The 17,235-nt window shown below is 35.7% G+C and overlaps 3 protein-coding genes across 3 annotated transcripts; 1 reads left to right on the top strand and 2 right to left on the bottom strand.

Annotated features, from left to right (window-relative positions):
* The first annotated feature begins 1,121 nt into the window (after window positions 1-1,121).
* Window positions 1,122-6,232, top strand: LOC131606706 (formin-like protein 3). The gene is made up of 6 exons (XM_058878864.1): window positions 1,122-1,779; window positions 2,732-3,635; window positions 3,792-4,269; window positions 4,530-4,726; window positions 4,849-5,084; window positions 5,172-6,232. Exons 1-6 carry the CDS (start codon window positions 1,636-1,638, stop codon window positions 6,057-6,059), a joined length of 2,847 nt encoding a protein of 948 aa, XP_058734847.1. The 5' UTR covers window positions 1,122-1,635; the 3' UTR covers window positions 6,060-6,232.
* Window positions 6,233-11,352: 5,120 nt separating this feature from the next.
* On the bottom strand, window positions 11,353-12,453 carry LOC131606708 (protein VASCULATURE COMPLEXITY AND CONNECTIVITY-like). The gene is made up of 3 exons (XM_058878866.1): window positions 12,133-12,453; window positions 11,801-12,006; window positions 11,353-11,583 (listed from the first exon to the last, which is right to left on the bottom strand). The coding sequence occupies exons 1-3, from the start codon at window positions 12,229-12,231 to the stop codon at window positions 11,406-11,408; spliced, it is 483 nt and encodes a 160-aa protein (XP_058734849.1). The 5' UTR covers window positions 12,232-12,453; the 3' UTR covers window positions 11,353-11,405.
* A 1,114-nt stretch (window positions 12,454-13,567) lies between these two features.
* Window positions 13,568-14,859, bottom strand: LOC131606707 (protein VASCULATURE COMPLEXITY AND CONNECTIVITY-like). The gene is made up of 3 exons (XM_058878865.1): window positions 14,515-14,859; window positions 14,212-14,417; window positions 13,568-13,928 (listed from the first exon to the last, which is right to left on the bottom strand). Exons 1-3 carry the CDS (start codon window positions 14,611-14,613, stop codon window positions 13,751-13,753), a joined length of 483 nt encoding a protein of 160 aa, XP_058734848.1. The 5' UTR covers window positions 14,614-14,859; the 3' UTR covers window positions 13,568-13,750.
* Between the last annotated feature and the right edge of the window lie 2,376 nt (window positions 14,860-17,235).

The following is a 17,235-nucleotide window of genomic DNA, read 5'->3' on the forward strand; positions in this document are numbered from 1 at the left end:
TGCTATATATATAATGATCTTCTAGACTTGATTTGGGCTTTAAATTGCTGCCGGGCACTCCAGAAAATCTTTCACAATCTTCTCCATGAAGATAGGATATCAAATATTAGATTCCTAAATATTCTCCATATTTAATAACTAATTAAATAACTTGAAATCAAAGACCATCTCATTTCTCTTAATTCAAGCGCCACATAGGTTTGCATAATATTCCAAAATATTCTGCACCTGTACATTAACCAACTCCAACTAATCCAGCTGTAGCATGACAGACGCGATGTCAAATGAACTCTGCATATAACATCTTTCTCAACATGTCTTCATTAGTTGTGTGGGACATCTTATTCAACATGTTCCCATAAGTTAGTTTTACCAAACATAATGCCAATCAGAAAAACAAATAATTAACAATAACGATGACACTTTTGGAAAATACATTTGAAGCATGAAGCATTAAATGCATGAATACTCGGGTAGCCAAAATATTTTCTTTTGCTCTTTCAAACATAAAAGCATGAGTGGTTGACCGCCAAAGACGGAGTGACTAACCCATGCCTTGTTGAGAATCAGCACGAGATTGTGAGCAATTATTTTGGGCCGATCATATCGACCCCGACCGTCCGCTTTGAGAGAATAGTAATCCTTTCAGAATCTTCTCAGCACATGAGAATTCTCCTCATAAAGCTAACAAAAATCTCAAATGCAAATGGATCCAATGAATCTGCACAATCCACCCTTCTTCTTCACATATTGACCTAAACATTGACGTGCTAATCTTGCTGGTCTCCTCTTTCCACCAGACCAGAGACTTAGATCCACCATCACTTCCGATCTTCACTCCATTTCTAATTTCAAAACAAAATAAATATTAAAACAAATTATATTATATACTACAAATAAATTATTTATCCAAAAGTACTATTGTCTTAAGCTAGAGTTCTAAGTCAATGCAATAGATGTGCTAGTTGTAAAGGGCCGTAAATTAAAAAAGAAACTAATGTTGTGGAAGCATGGTATAAACACATATTTTGGAGGGTACATTAGCAAATTAAAATAAGTTTTCAAGACATGACATCACGGGTGTCCCACATTGTCCTCCCCACGTCCATTTTAGATTTTATTTTCAATGCATCGTTGTTTTTCTCTCTCCTCTGAAGCTCCCTCCCATTGTCACCCAGCACATCATACAAACTTTCGTATCATCCGTTTCTCAACGACACAAATTCTTGCATTGCGCTTTTGCAATTTAATAACAACAACAACCAAAAAAAAAACATTAAACCCTCAACCTTAAGATTCAATTCAACCCTTGTTTTTGTTACTTACACCTTTGCATGAATTGGTTCTTTCTCTTCACGTAACGTTCGTGGTGGCGTTACGTTTGTATTATCATCAAAAAATAAAAATAATCATCATTTGTTCTTAATCTCTCATTATTCAATCATAATTGTAACGACATTGTTGCATAGAGAATTTTGTGTTTCTGAGATCCCCGTGGAATTTTCAACCTTCGTGGGATTTTGGAAAAATTTAGTGATTTGGAAGGTAAAGGGTTTTTCAGAATTGGAAGGAACATAGAAGTTCAATGAAATATGAACAGGGAATTATTGGGTTGTGTTGGTGAATATAGAAACAATGGAATTGACAAGAATCGGTTGTGCGGTTACTTATGTCATTCTTCTTTGTGCTTTGGCTCATGGGGGCTCAGAAGGGAAAGAAGATGACCTATATAGGAATGGTCCTATTTCCTCACCTTTCCTCAACCTTCATGGAAAACAGGTATATATATACACACATGTATATACGCCAATACATTTGATGTTTTTATGTTTGGTTGATAATTCTGTGTGCTTTTCGCTCCTCTATAAATCTTCAAGAATATTGAACTCCACTCAAATGTACTTCACACATGTTGTATAATTTCTAGGATGTATTATTAATTAGAATGATGCTAGTGACCATTTTAGGTTTGTTTTCAAGAGGGTTCGAACTCCATCTTTTGAGGCTACTAGCCAGGACCGTCTTAAGTTTTTGGAGGTTCTCTCTAGAATAGCCATAGTTCAATATTGACAAAATAACTAAGGGTTCTATTTAGTCATGGTTTAGCCGTGACAAATCTATTATGAGGTCCTATTTATTCACAGTTTAACCGTGATGAATTTGAGACCTAGTGTTATAGCTCACCTTACATGCCCTCAAAGACGGTTCTGCTATGACTCAGCTGGCAGGTGATAAACATGTGATGCTTATGATGTAGAGTGCCAATTTCTACAACAAATCTAAGGACTTCACTTGATTGTGAATTTTGTTACTTTTTTGTTAAATTAGCATGTCTTTTGTCTATGTTGTTAATGATTAATCAATAAACATGACTCTTCTATTATTTCACTTTTAGGATGAATCAAGACAGTAAAAGTGACAGTAAAAGTAGTACAAAATTTTAAGCTAAATTACACATGCCTCTCTGACTTATATATATATATATATTGCTCGTGGAATGTTGCACCGACACTTTATATTGAAGGTGTCTGACTCATGTTTGTGTCCGCGAGTGACATGACACTAATATTTGCAATTACATACAATCACTTTTATTTTTTCCAATTATTACTGGTGTCTATATGTCAGTATTTGTGTATATGTCTCAGCCTGTATCAGTGTTTTACATGGAATCATGGAACATATTAGTTTAATCTTTTGATAGTACTATGCTCTCATTTGGTTGATACAGGCGGAGAATGTGAGAAAACATTGCAGGAAAGAATTGACAGAGAAGAACAATGATGTTAAAGACATCAACTTGCATCCATTGGAAGGAAGCAGTGACATGAGATCTATTCTTCCAACAGAAAACAACATTCACAAAACAACCAAATCATTACCTCCCCATAAGGAAAAAAAAGCATTGGACTGCATAAAAACAAGTGCTACTCCTCCAGCACCTATTTCCGAAGAGAAATTGTCTTCAAGATTCTTGCTAACAAAACATTCTAGATCAACCTTGGCTTTAAAAAACGATCATCATCGTTATAATCGTTATCATCGTCATCATCGCCATCATCGAACACATTCAATCGCAGAAACACCACTTGATCATATATCTCCATTGTCACCATTGTCACCGTTGTCACCATTGTCACCATTGTCACCGTTGTCACCATTGTCACCATTGCCACCAATGTCTAGTGCTAATAGTCCATCCCCCGAGCATTCACTGGCAGCGCCAATTCATCTTTCAACACCAACAATTTCTTCAACACCATCTCCTACTCCTGTTCCTGTTCCTAGTACATCATCACCTACTCCTGTTCCTGTTCCTAGTACACCATCACCTACTCCTGTTCCTGTTCCTAGTATACCATCGCCTACTCCTGTTCCTAGTATTTTTGAACAGTTACCACCGTCTCCGCAACAATCTGCTCCTCCGTCTCATATAACAAGTGTTCCGATAACTTCGCCGCGTTTACTTAACAATACTGAGAAAAAGAAGAAAGCAATTATTTTAGCTGCATCTGTATCAGGAATCATAGTCTTGATAGGATTGTCGCTTTGCTATCGTGAGGCCAAGACCGGTAAAGTGGAGAGAGGAGATGACAACCATTTGCTCATATTAACCTCAAATGATTATTCTGGAGGTATGCTTATATATATTCATGCATTTTTTGTCGACCTAGTATATATATGTTGACTAAACTTACAAACCGATACTTGAAATTGTAAGTAGGTGTATATTTAGAGAGCCTTATAAGTTATAACTATTGAGCCACATATTTTACTTCTTGTTACTTCAGGTCCTCAAAAGATTGTCCGATTAGGAGATGCTAATACAGAAGAATCTGGATCCGGTGTTGTTATTAAAAAAGGAAAGAACTCGTCTAATGGAAGAAATCGGTCCATGAAGGCTGGAGATAATAACAATATCACACTGGCAGAAGCGTCAACATCAGCAGATGTGGGACAAGTAACATCAACTTCTTCTGGAATACCAGCCCCTCCGCCTCCTGGCCCACCGCCACCTCCTCCTCCACGGCCACCTGCTCTTGCATTTCGTCCTCCACCGCCTCCAAAATCCAGCCATCCACCACCTGCTCCTCCTCCCAAACCAATGGCTGGTAAAAACAATGGTGTACCTCTTGGACCGCTAAAACAAGAAAGTTCTAGTGAAGGTGGTGCTTCAAAACCTAAACTAAAGCCGTTCTTTTGGGACAAGGTTAATGCAAAACCTGATCAATCAATGGTGTGGCATGAGATCAATGCAGGGTCATTTGTGTAAGAACACTAACTCTTTTCAAATATCAAATTTTCATTAGCACACAGGCATGTTTGGATTCGCTTGTTCGAGCTTATCTGTTGGCATAAACACTTATAAAATTGTTTGAAAATCGTATGAAAACAGCTCATGAACATGTCTATAAGCTGTTTTTCATAAACACTTACACGACAACTTCTTATGTTATAAGCGCTTAAGTAAGCTATTTATTCAAAAAGGGCTCAATAAGATTGCACTGACCTTTATGACTACTTATCAGGTTCAATGAAGAAATGATGGAGTCTTTGTTTGGTTGCGCCAACCAGAATAAAAATGAACGTAGAAAAGATTCACCTTCTCTAGATACTTCAGTGCATTATATTCAGATTATTGACCCTAAGAAAGCACAGAATTTATCAATTCTATTACGTGCTCTGAATGTGACAACAGTAGAAGTCATTGATGCACTAAACGAAGGTACCGTGATAATATGATATACTTTCACAATAATCACTGTTTCATTAATGTGATAGATTTAGGACTCGCGTATTGGACATAGATTCATAATGATGTTCCCTTGGTTTTATCAATTGAATCAGGTAACGAGATTCCTGTGGAGCTTATCCAAACATTGTTGAAAATGGCACCAACACAAGAAGAGGAACTGAAACTTAGGTTATTCTCTGGAGAACTTTCTCAACTAGGTCCAGCTGAGAGGTTTCTCAAAGTACTGGTTGACATTCCATTCGCTTTCAAACGTCTCGAATCTCTCATGTTCATGTTAATTCTTCGAGAAGAGTTCTCAAGCATCAAGGAATCCTTTGAAACATTAGAGGTAATCACTCAAACTCTTTACAAATGTATTTTAAATCTTGATGTTTGTACTCTCATGCTAACTATTATTGCATTTTATCAATGGCAGGTTGCTTGCGACAAGCTGAGAAAAAGCAGGTTATTCTTAAAACTACTAGAAGCAGTACTCAAAACTGGAAACCGAATGAATGACGGTACATATCGCGGTGGTGCTCAAGCATTTAGGCTTGACACACTTTTAAAACTCTCAGACGTAAAAGGAACAGACGGAAAAACAACACTATTACACTTTGTGGTTCAAGAAATTATACGTTCGGAAGGAATAAGAGCAGTAAGAACCGAAAGAGCAAGCAGAAGCCTTTCAAGCGTAGGAACAGTGGATGCAGATTACGAAAATGAAGAATCAGAAGAACACTATCGTAGCCTTGGACTTCAAGTAGTTTCAAGCTTAAACAAAGAACTTGAAGATGTTAAAAAAGCAGCACTAATAGACGGTGATGCATTGAGTAAAGCGGTTTCGAAAATGGGCCATTCGTTGGTTAAGAGCCGGGACTTTTTGAACAATGATCTTAAGAATTTGGAAGAAGAGAGTGAGTTTCAAATCTGTTTAGAGAAGTTTATGGAACATGCGAAAGGAGAGGTGACGTTGCTTGTTGAAGAAGAAAAGAGGATAATGGGATTGGTTAAGAGTACAGCAGATTATTTCCATGGGAATGCAGGGAAAGATGAAGGGCTGCGTTTGTTTTTGATTGTGCGCGATTTTTTGATAATATTGGATAAGGTTTGCAAGGAAGTGAAAGAAGCTACATTGAAGGCTATGAAGGCTTCTAGTAAGAAAGAGACTCCGTCACCGTCGGTGTCAGTTCCGTCTTCTCCAGATACACGCCAACAGTCGCCACAGCCGCAGCAGCAGTCTTCTGATCTACATAGGCGATTGTTTCCTGCTATTGCGGGGCGGAGAGTGGATTATTCTAGCTCAGATGATGACGATGATTAGAAGGACGAGTTTAAGGAATGATGATGATTATGATGAGTTTTATGTGACTGCTAAGCAAAGTTAATGAATATAGAAGCTTAGCATGATAATGAATGTACTGTGTGATATAAATTGCCTCTGATTTCTGAATTTAAGGAAGTGTACTAATGTGTATATTTTACAATGGTCTGTCAATGTTAGTTCTAAAATATACTTATTGTGGTTTTCCTTGTCAAATTCTGAGTTATTATTATCATGGTTTTAAACTGCGGTTGCGGGTGTTATAATTGCGGTCATTGTAGTTGCTGTGATGTGCATTACGATCCTTGAAGCGTGAACTTTTATCGAGAGGTATTTGAAAGATACGGTTGAAAATACACTTCCTGTTAAGATTTTTTATTACATTATAAGTAAATTGAGTTCCGATGTTCTGAAATGTTGAATTTTGTTAAAAATAACATGGGCGAAATTGCCTGATGCGGTTCATAATCCGGTTGGACCCGTGATTATAAATCACACCGCAATTACGGCCCGATACGGCTGCGGTGACTGTCCATCGGCAATGTTGCGGATTGCAATTTAAAACCATGATTACTATAGACTTCACCAACAAGATTGTTATACTTAACTAATCAAGCAATTTGTGGTCCAACATATCTCACGTAGTGATCAAATTTTGAAAATTTTCACCATGTCAGTTTTAACTTCTCATAACGAAATTTGATCCAAAGTCAAAGTGTCTGTCTTTAATATGCATATTAGAGTAAGAAGTTAACTATGGTTTAATTAGACTATAATTGTTAATCAGTTGTAACTAACTTACAATTCCACACCTATGTATAGCTGACCTAAAGTAAACAGAGTACAATTTTTTTAACATTAGTCTAACTTTTTTTTTTGAAAGTTTGCTATGTCTGTCTTGTAGTTTATTGAGAGATTTATTTCGCATGAACATATATAAATAAATAATAAAACAATACAATCAAAAGGAGAAAATAAAACGGGATTCTAGAATTTAAATGAGGTATTTGGCCAATTGAAATTTCTTAAGTTTTCTTGGGTTATTTTATGAGTTTTTTTGCATAAGCAAATTCATTGATAAGGAGACCCTAGCAAAATACAAAGTCCAACAAGTAGAACAGGAACAATTTAATAAATCAAAGAAAAATAGTAAGTGTCATATCCAAATTTTGTCTCAAACTATTCATTTATAGAAAACATTTGTATTAATTCAATAAAAATTGACATTCAGTTAACTTTCAGACTTTTTTAAATTCAAAAATTGAGTTGATTTCATTTCATGCAATTTCATCGACTCATGTATCTTTTTAAAACAATCCAAAGTCATCCGAATAAAATTTCGATTCTACATACAGACCGGTAAAAGTGATTCGACATTATGTATAAAATTATCGGACATAATATTTTAAGTTTTAATCTTTACCTGACCATTTTATAAAATTATTTTGGGCGTAGATCGTGTTGGCGTGCTCGCTTTATTTTTTTACACTCTTTGTGGTCGCATTCTTACCTTTCAGAACTTGTTCATCTAAGTATTTTTATTTGCACTTTTGAATATTTCTGAATTTTTTTTATTAAATTTTGTCGCGCATATATCACGTTGATATGTTCATTTTATTTTTCTGATTAAACGGGCACCTGACTTTTATTCCTTCTGATCCCTTATTTTCCCTTATTTTTATTTAATTTTAATCAAAGTATTTTCTATTCGTGTTACATGTTTTTCTTTCATTTTCATTTAGTTTTATTTTTTGTTTATTAAGCACATCAAAAGCAAGGGCATAATGTGAGAGATTGAATAGACTCTGGCCGGTAAGACACATTTGAGCTTATAGTTTATAAGCTCATATAATAATTTAGATCGTTTGATCACATTTTTTCATCACGAACTTATAGTTTATTTTTTTAACTTATAACTTATTTTTTAGACGCTATTTCGAATAGAGTTTTAGCTTATAACTTATAGCTTATCATTTTTTTTTCCTTTTTATCCTTATTATTTTAACAAAATTCACTTTATCCTTTATAATTTATTTTAATTTAAAATAAAATAATTATGTATTAAATATCTTTTATATCTTTTTACATTTATGAAAGGATCGAAAAGATGGATGTTTCCCTAACGACGAAGGACAAGATGACAATGATAGAGAAAGTCCACAACGACATCGTATTGGGCCTTGATGATAAGGTTCTCCGACAGGTTTCGAAGGATAAAACTACAGCTGTGTATGGACGAAACTCGAAGGTTTGTACATGACCAAATCATTGGTCAATCACCTCTATGTAAAACAAGCTTTGTAGACAAAGTCTTGACTGAACAACTAGAAATATTCAGTAAGTTGATATTGAGGTTACCATCAGTGATGAAGATCAAGCGTTGATGTTGTTGTGTGTTATACCAAGATCTCATGCTCAATTCAAAGAAACCCTCTTGTATGGAAGAAACTTCGTAACCTCTAAAGAAGTTCAATCAGCCTTTTACTCGTAGAATTTGAACAAAAAAATGAGCACAAGCCATCATATGTTGGTGAAGGATTGTTCGTAAAAGTAAAATTCTCAAAGAAGGATGGTATGTTTGAGAAGAAGAAGGGTAAAGGTCCATAGAAGTTTTATGGTGGTGATGCTCATGCTATTAGATGTTACCACTGTAAGAAGGAAGGTCATACCAGAAAAGTATGTCTTGGCAGGTTGAATAGGTATGACTATGGCAAGGATAATGGCAATGGAGTCATTGTTCAAGATGATTATGAATCATCTGATGTACTAGTGGTTTCTAGCGGAAATTCTAGCAGGGAATGGATTACGGATTTAGGATGCACTTGGCACATGACTCCAAACAAAGATGTGTTTGAGGAATTACATGATCAAGGTGGTGAATCAATACTGTTGGGAAACAACTAAGCCTACAAAATTGCAGGAATTGGATCTGTCATATTTAAGCTTCATGATGAGTCAATAAAGTTGTTGACTGGTGTCAAGTATGTACCTGATCTTAAGAGAAATTTGATTTCTCTTGGTGAATTCGGGATATATTTTCAAAAGAGAGCGAAATATCCTAAGGGTAATGAAGGAGTTGAAGGAAATCTTGAGAGGAATCTAGAGGAAAGGCCTGTATACCCTTGAGATTGAGGTTGTAAGTGTTTCAGTAGATGTAACATCAACAAAACCTATGTCGAAGGCTGAGTTATGGCCCATGAGACTTAGCCATGTCAGTGCAAAGGTCTCAGTCTAATTGGGAAAGCAAAATTTATTAGGTGGTAACAAGATCGATAAACTGGAGTTTTGTGAACCTTGGAGTACATATAAACTAAACATGTGTCCCTTATGTATTCATGGATCCACTCTTGAAGTATGTCACATAGACTACATTTTTGTAGGTTGCATTTTTTTCCACAAATATTGTTGTGTCAACCAAGTATAGGAAGTATAACCTCAATGCACATTGTCTGTGGAACAAAACCTGCTCCTCATCAATCCGGCCTCCACTGCCGCAACCAGGTAGCATTTGTATAGGCCAACCAGGTATGAAAACCGGGCATGACCACCTATCGTGGCATCAAGCTCCTCTTGGACCTCACCCCTGTAAGCTCCCAAATAGTTTACCATCAGTTTAAGTGCCTCGAATTTGCAAATCCGAGAATGGTTTAGTAACCTTCCCCTAATCAAATGATGCAGAAGGCATGAGACATCATCATGGGCGATGAACATCTCAGCGTGAGGGATCTGGAAATGTGACGTATCCTTGTGTCATCACTCCATAAAAATCGCCAACATACCAAGTTTAATGGTCTTGTATCTAGTGCAACATGAACCTGTAAGCCCAGAGTAATGAACACAATCTTAAAACCATGTGTCTGCATTCTGTTCTAGGTTCAAATTCTTCCTCTCATAATTTATAGATTTTACCAATTCACGCTCCTGTAAAAATAATTATACCGACCTTAGTTGCAACTCAATTAGTATGAAATAGATGTAACATAAAAGTAAATAAATATACATATCCTTCCCACACATGCCTAGCAACATGTTCTACATAAAAAAGGAAGTGAGGACGAGTCAAAAGGGCCTCCTAAAAAACTATCAAGAACGGGATCAACAACAATAACAAGTTCCTCTTGTTGGGATTTAGGGGCTTCCTAAGTTGTAGGGTCAACAAGAGACACGTGCCTACGGGAGGTCGAAGTCTGAGACTTGCGACCTTGTGAAGTCTGAGACACGCGAGCATGTGAAGTCGACACATCCGCATCAAACAAACTAGTACTAACTCGTGGCCTCGAGCGCGTTGCCCTTACACTACGAACGGAAGCATGTTGGAATACATGAGCGTGCATCAACCTGTCCTGGTTTTCAACCATTATTCCTATAATATAAAACATAAAACAATATCTAAATCAAGACAAGTAAAGTAAATTTCAGAGATGCATCTCCGTAAACTTGAAAAGAAAAAGTTAGAAAAATTCAGAGATGCATCTCTGTAAAATTGGGAAAACAAAAAATTCTAGAAAAAACCGAAGATGTATCTCCGTAAAAAATGTGCGACGTTGTAGAACTTCCAAAAAATGCAGAGAATTTCCTAAACACCAACAAATTTGTGTGCATGTCTAAACAAAATATCTATTTTGAATGTAACTACAAACTAATGCATTTTAAAGAGGTGAACACTTTATACCCTTCAATTTAGTTGAATACCGATACCCTTAACTAATCAAATAGGATAATTCAATGCCATGTCATTTTTTTTATTTAGTTTAAATAAATTAAAATTTAAAAATAATTTACATTCAAGATATCAATATCCAACTACTTATCATGAATACCTTAGAATTTGATTTTAAAAAAAACCAATTTTATAATATTATACAATTATTCAATTTTGATTTCCCAAATTGAAAACAGAATTTTTTTTACAATTCCTTAACATTTTTATTTTATATTGTTACTTATTAATTCAATTCATGATTTTGTTGAGCTATGTCATTTTAAAAAATGTCACCATCAAGATTCAATGATTTGCCATCGAGGAAAGATTATTGATTTAAAAAACAGTTGGATGGAGTTAAGAAGAAGTTGTTAAATTGAAAAGTGTGTTCTAGTTAAAACCAGTTTGAGGGAAATCCATTTTTAAAACTGGTCCAAATAAAAACCAATTTTTTTTTATTAAGAACCGGTTATTAATCAAACCGATCCAAACATAAACCAATTTTAAAAAATAAAGTGATTTTATTTTATTAAAGTGGTTTTAAAAAGCAAATTGATCCATATATAATATATTTGATTCAATCATGCACACCCCTAATAAAATAACTCAGTGACCAATAGATGTTACTATTATGTTACAAAATACTAATCTAAAGAGGCAGCGGCAGAAATGTAATATATAACACATAATAAACCATGGATAAAACAGGCAATTCCACCAATAGACAAAAAGTGATGGTGTGAGAAACCACAAGAACTATGTGCCCTCTTATTGGACATAAACCCTATCACCAACATGGACAATCCAACAGCCACCACCAACCTGATCAATAACATAATCAAAAGATGAAAATAAAGAGTTAGATATTTAGTGAATGATCCTCTCTAATAATAAAAATACACATAATCACGAGTAACAGTTGGTAGCATTGCATGAATATCCGACTGCAGAGACCTATGTTCGAACCTGCAACATCTCACTTATTCACATTTAAATAATGAAATTTCAACCGCTAAAGTACTCGATTAAAAAAAAGTACCAGGTTAAAATAAGGCAAGCCAGAGAGAGTTTCCTTTTACAGGAAGCTTTCTTAGATTCTTGTTGGGAACAAACACAATTGCAGCAACATGACAAATTGGCTATAACATGAGATAGTCCCAAAAGCACTGCTGCACCCAATCCCAACATGAAGGCATCATGACTTGTCTTTCTACATTCAAATATCCACAATTTCAAATGCTTAACCTGTTTTGTTAAAGACACTATAAGTACTATATAGAGTTTAGCATAGATTAATTTCGTAATGCATATAGTACATATTTCTCCTTACAACAACAAATTTCTGAGTTGGTTTGAATCATACATACATACCTTGTTTTGTGCAATTTCAGCCTCCAAACCAAGAATCCCAGCTGCTATATCCATGATTACAATCAGGAGACAAACAAATATGCCAGCTACTCTAGCCATTTGTATAGGACTAATATTTTTCTGGAATTTTCTCTGTTCTGGCTGGTTTCAAGTACATACAAATAATTAAGTAAAGGTCTGTGGAATAATTAAACTGAAATGTTTATATGTTTTTTTCTTTATCCTTTCTTCAACAAGAAGAAGGTAGAAAGAAAAAAAATTATCTTTTTGTGGTGAGATGGAGAGATCTTGTGTGGTAGAGGTTGGATGGTCACTGTGGCTATGACATGCAGTGGTTAAAGACATTGAAAATGATTTGATGAATTGAATCTATTATAAAATCTGTGAGTCTAACCGTTAAAAATATTGGTCTATCATAAACACATTGCTTTGTTTATAGAAAATTTATTGTTGTCCAGCCTAAGGCAATAGTAATCAGATTTTGCTCTTTCAGAAACACATTGTGGTTGTTACGTTGCATATTGTGCCCGTTAATTTTGATTGACAAGAGTTTGAAATACATGTTAAAAAAACTTAATGTTAAGATTTTTCCGAAGTAACGGAGACCACCCGTTCCTTGGAGCAATGTTGTCTCAAAACCGACCCAAACTATACCGCGAAGACCTAACGTAGACCACCTCTTCCTTAGAGCAATGTTGTCTTCAACAACTTAGAAGTCTCTTGGGACGATGATCTAAGTCCACCTCAAATCATTAACTTCCTTTGCAGGAATTAAGCCAAAACAATCTTTCCATTTCATACTTTTAAGATCAAATGACTCCTGTGAGACATCCCGTGCAGCTGAAGCACATCGTTGTTTTTTCTCAAAAGCAACAAGTCTATGAAGCAATGGCATCGTGTCATCATTCCCCTCCCCAACAAGATTCAGCAAATCCCATTGTTCACAGGAGGACAGAAGACGAACCACCTCCTACGTGGCCTGATAGCTCAAGTCCAGCAGCATTCTTTAATCATTGCCCAAAAGGGCGAGAGGCTAAGGCTAACTCACATTCTAGAACGAAAGTGAGCTCCCATTGGTCTTTATTGAGAACCTCAGCTCGCGTCAACGAGCAATTATCAACCCTTGAAAGCGCCCTTCTTCATTCACCATCAATTCCAGACCCTCACCACCATAGTCTATCCGCTTCTCCTATACATAGATCTAGGAGACACAGAGGGAAATCTCATCAACGGACCCTGTACAGGAGCAAGAGGTCCTTGACAAGATCCATGTGTTGACATTATCATCACAACAATGAGAGGAGAAACTCCCTTCCATCCACGCGGAGGAATAAAGGCAGTCGTGGGAGTAGTTCCCCCGTGAGAGATCTTGGCTCAAAGGTGTTTCCCAGCTCAACGTTTTCACAAACAGAAAAGATAATTATCCAGTCCTATGATCCGTATAGAAGCCAGTATTACCTCTTAACTCATACAATGGAATCCTTTTCTCAGTACAATAAGTAAGAAAGTCTTCTAAACATATTCTAGAGCAACATATAGAAAAGTCACACTCCAAAAGCACTACTAATACATCAATATCTAAGTGACATCTAGATGTTATTATCATGATACAAAAATACTAATCCATAGAGGCAGTAGCAGAAACGTAATATATAACACAGAATAAACCATGGACAAAACAGGAAATCCCACCAATGGACAGAAAGTGATGGTGTGAGAAACCACAAGAACCATCTGCCCTGTTGTTTGACATGGACCCTATCACCAGCATTGACAATCCCGCCGCCGCCACCACCCTGATCAACACACAAGTCAAAAGGAGAATATGTCAATAATTCTATCTAATCATCCAGATATCAAAATATTGGTGCCTCCAAGGCATGATAGTAGGATAGTGTAGAGCACCAGGCCCGAAATTTGCCACGTATAAACCATAATTAATAGAATCTCATAAAACTGTTGTTTATACAGTAGTTAGATAGGGCCTCTGATTATTTTATCTTATTGAGTCGTGGCTAACCTACATAGGCCTACAAAAACTTAAGACGTCTTGTGTAGATGCATAGATATATAAAGTACCAGGTTAAAATAAGGCAAAGCACAGATAGTTGTTTGTTGGAGGAAGCTTTCTCAAATTCTTGTTGAGAACAAACACAACTACAGCCACCTATCAAGTTGGCTATAACATGAGATAGTCCCAAAAGCACTGCAGCACCCAACCCCAGCATGAAAGCATCATGACTTGGCTCTCTACACTCAAATATCCACACCTTCAAATGCTTAACCTGTTTTGTTCAAAATAATAATAACTACTCACATTGCAGTTTAACATAGATTAATTCAAAGTGCACATAAAAAATAGTTGGCCTCAAGCACACATACCTTGTTTTGTGCTGTTTCAGCTTCGAAGCCCAGAATCCCAGCTGCTACATCCATGATAACAATGAGGAGACAAAGAAATATGCCTCCTACTCTAGCCATTTGTAACCAAAGTTTGAGATTAGAAAGAGTGGGATTGTGTTGGTATAGTATAAGAGGGAGAGTAAAGAAAGTAAAGATAATAATGAGACTTGAGAACACAGGTGGGTAAAAGGTTCTTTTGTCCAAACTATGGAAAATTTATATCGGCTTTATTGTCTACTCTTGCTGCTTTTTCTTCATTCTTAGATTTCTGTGTCAGTAAAGCAAGGTAGAAACCAGCTCATACTATCAAGTTCGTAATGTGAATGGTGGAAGGTTTGGTTCTTTGACTTTTAGGTTACTTCTTTTTTGGTTATGTCAATGGTAACCAGCAGGTTTGGATTAATAATATTATATTGTTTAAATTAACGGTAAGTAAATTTTTTATTTTTTTACTTCTATATCACACTTTTGAAACTAAAATACCACAATATCATAATTTAAAAAGAGTTTCCTAAAGTGTCACTTTTTTATGTAGTGGTTCGTCCATATACTGAAATTTTTTTCATTATTTGTGGTTCGGCCCGTGGTTAGCCGACTTTGTACTGGTATTTTTTTTTTAATTTTGATTATTTAAGTGATTTTTTTTTAAATATCAATAATTATTTATTTAAACTATTAATTGAATAAAATATAATATTTAATTATTATTTTAATTTTATAATAAAAATATAAAAATATTTATTGTAATAATTGTGTTATACTCACTTCGTCTCACAATGAGTGACCCAAAACACCATTTTACTCGGATTAAGAAAAAATGTAAAAAAGTAAGAGAGATAATGTTGTTTTTAATATAGTATCTTTATCATGTATTGGAAATGGTGAAATTTTTATTAATTACATGGTAGAATTGAAAAAATTATATCGAAAATTTAAATGGGTCATTCATTTTGGGACATCATTTTATCCAAACGAGTCACTCATTGTGAGACGGAGGGAGTAATGAATTAATTAATAAGATATTTTATTAAATAAATAAATTTAATATAATATAAAATGGTAGGTGCATCATTGGCTGGTCCGTTGAAACGAATATACGAAGAAGGCATAGGTTGGACGAGCGTATGAAGAAGATGCGTGCATGTGTAGGCTCGACCAATAGATGGCAGAGCGCATATATTTTATTAATTTTTTATTGCCTATAAATAAGCTTGGATTGCTCATTTGTACTCACATCAGTTACAATCAAAGGCTTATTTTAACTCTTGAAGATGTCTCCAGACACCTTTCCAACGTTCCCATTTATGAAGAGAGATGCAACACTATTTTTTCGGCAACAAAGCCTTTGTTGATGATCAAACTCTAGAACACGCAAATATTCGAGCATCTTCAAAGGCATTTGATCTGCGGGCTAGATGGAAACTTTCTCGACGGTGAAAAGATAAGGAGAATTGACAGGTAAGTCACGGTGTCAGGCCCAAATGGAGTAGCTCGTTCTTAGAAACCCGTGAAAAATGACGTTGGTGTCCTTATGATGATGCTAGGACCAGATGATATTGTGTGTTGATGGTTGTAATCTCTTAGTTATGTTTTATTTGCTTCCTGTGTCGTTTTATTTGCGGCTGTCTTTATTTAGTTATCCTCGGATGTTGTTTTAGTTATGTTTTATGTTGTTTTAGTTATGTTTTATTTGGGTTGTTATTTATAATTGAAATGAAAACTCAATTAAAAAGACATTATATTACATTAATAAAGCTAGTTGAAGTAAACACTATGGCCTATTAGACGGGCTTGCTACATTTGGACATTTACTCAGGATATGGCCTACTTCACGACAAATCTCACACATTCTCTTTTCCTTTTCCACATCGTCCATTTCAGTTATAACCCGAGTACTATTTGGGCGACCTCTTTTCTTCCTACGCATAGTCTCGTCATGAAAAAGAGTAACTCCTCTATATTGCGGCCAATTTTCTTGATGTGGGAGTACAAAGAAGCTTTCTTGGTAGACTTTAAAAATATTGTGAAACTTGAACATGTCTGGTATGTGAATGGTGTAGTCTTGGCGTATACTTGCATATGTTGCAATAACATGTGAGCAAGGGAAATGAAACGCTTGAAATTTTCCATAATCACATGTCTGTTTTTCTCAGATCAACACTGTAAGTACCAGTTGGTCGACCATCGTTTCGGTTTATTCTTTTGGCCACCATAAAATAGAATCTCTCCCAGTCGAACTGCATTACATTATGATTGCTTTCTTTATTAACTTCTTCGTACATCCCCTTGATACAATTGTCTGTAAAAGTTTGACCTGATGCCAAGTTCTTTGTCCAGTCATGGCCGTGTTGACCAAATAACGCTCCCATCCGAAAATATGTAGACTGTACCAAAGAAGTTATTGGAAGGTTTCGGGTTGCCTTTTGCATAGAGTTCATTGTTTCGGCAAGGTTAGTCGTCATGTGTCCCCAGCGCTGTCCTTTGTCAAATGCCCTTGCCCACTTCTCCAGGGGAATATTTTCAATCCACTCCAAAGCATCTTTATTTCCCGTCGAATTTCGCCTCTATAGTAGTTGTACGTCGACTCCGTTAATGCATATCCTGTTATAAAATAATCAACATGTCAAACATATGAATTTCAATTGACACATGTACTATGTATAAAAGTAGATTATTACCCATGTTGACGAGTTTTTTACG

The sequence above is a fragment of the Vicia villosa genome, linkage group LG5 (genome assembly GCF_029867415.1).
Source record: "Vicia villosa cultivar HV-30 ecotype Madison, WI linkage group LG5, Vvil1.0, whole genome shotgun sequence".
Classification (NCBI taxonomy): domain Eukaryota; kingdom Viridiplantae; phylum Streptophyta; class Magnoliopsida; order Fabales; family Fabaceae; genus Vicia; species Vicia villosa.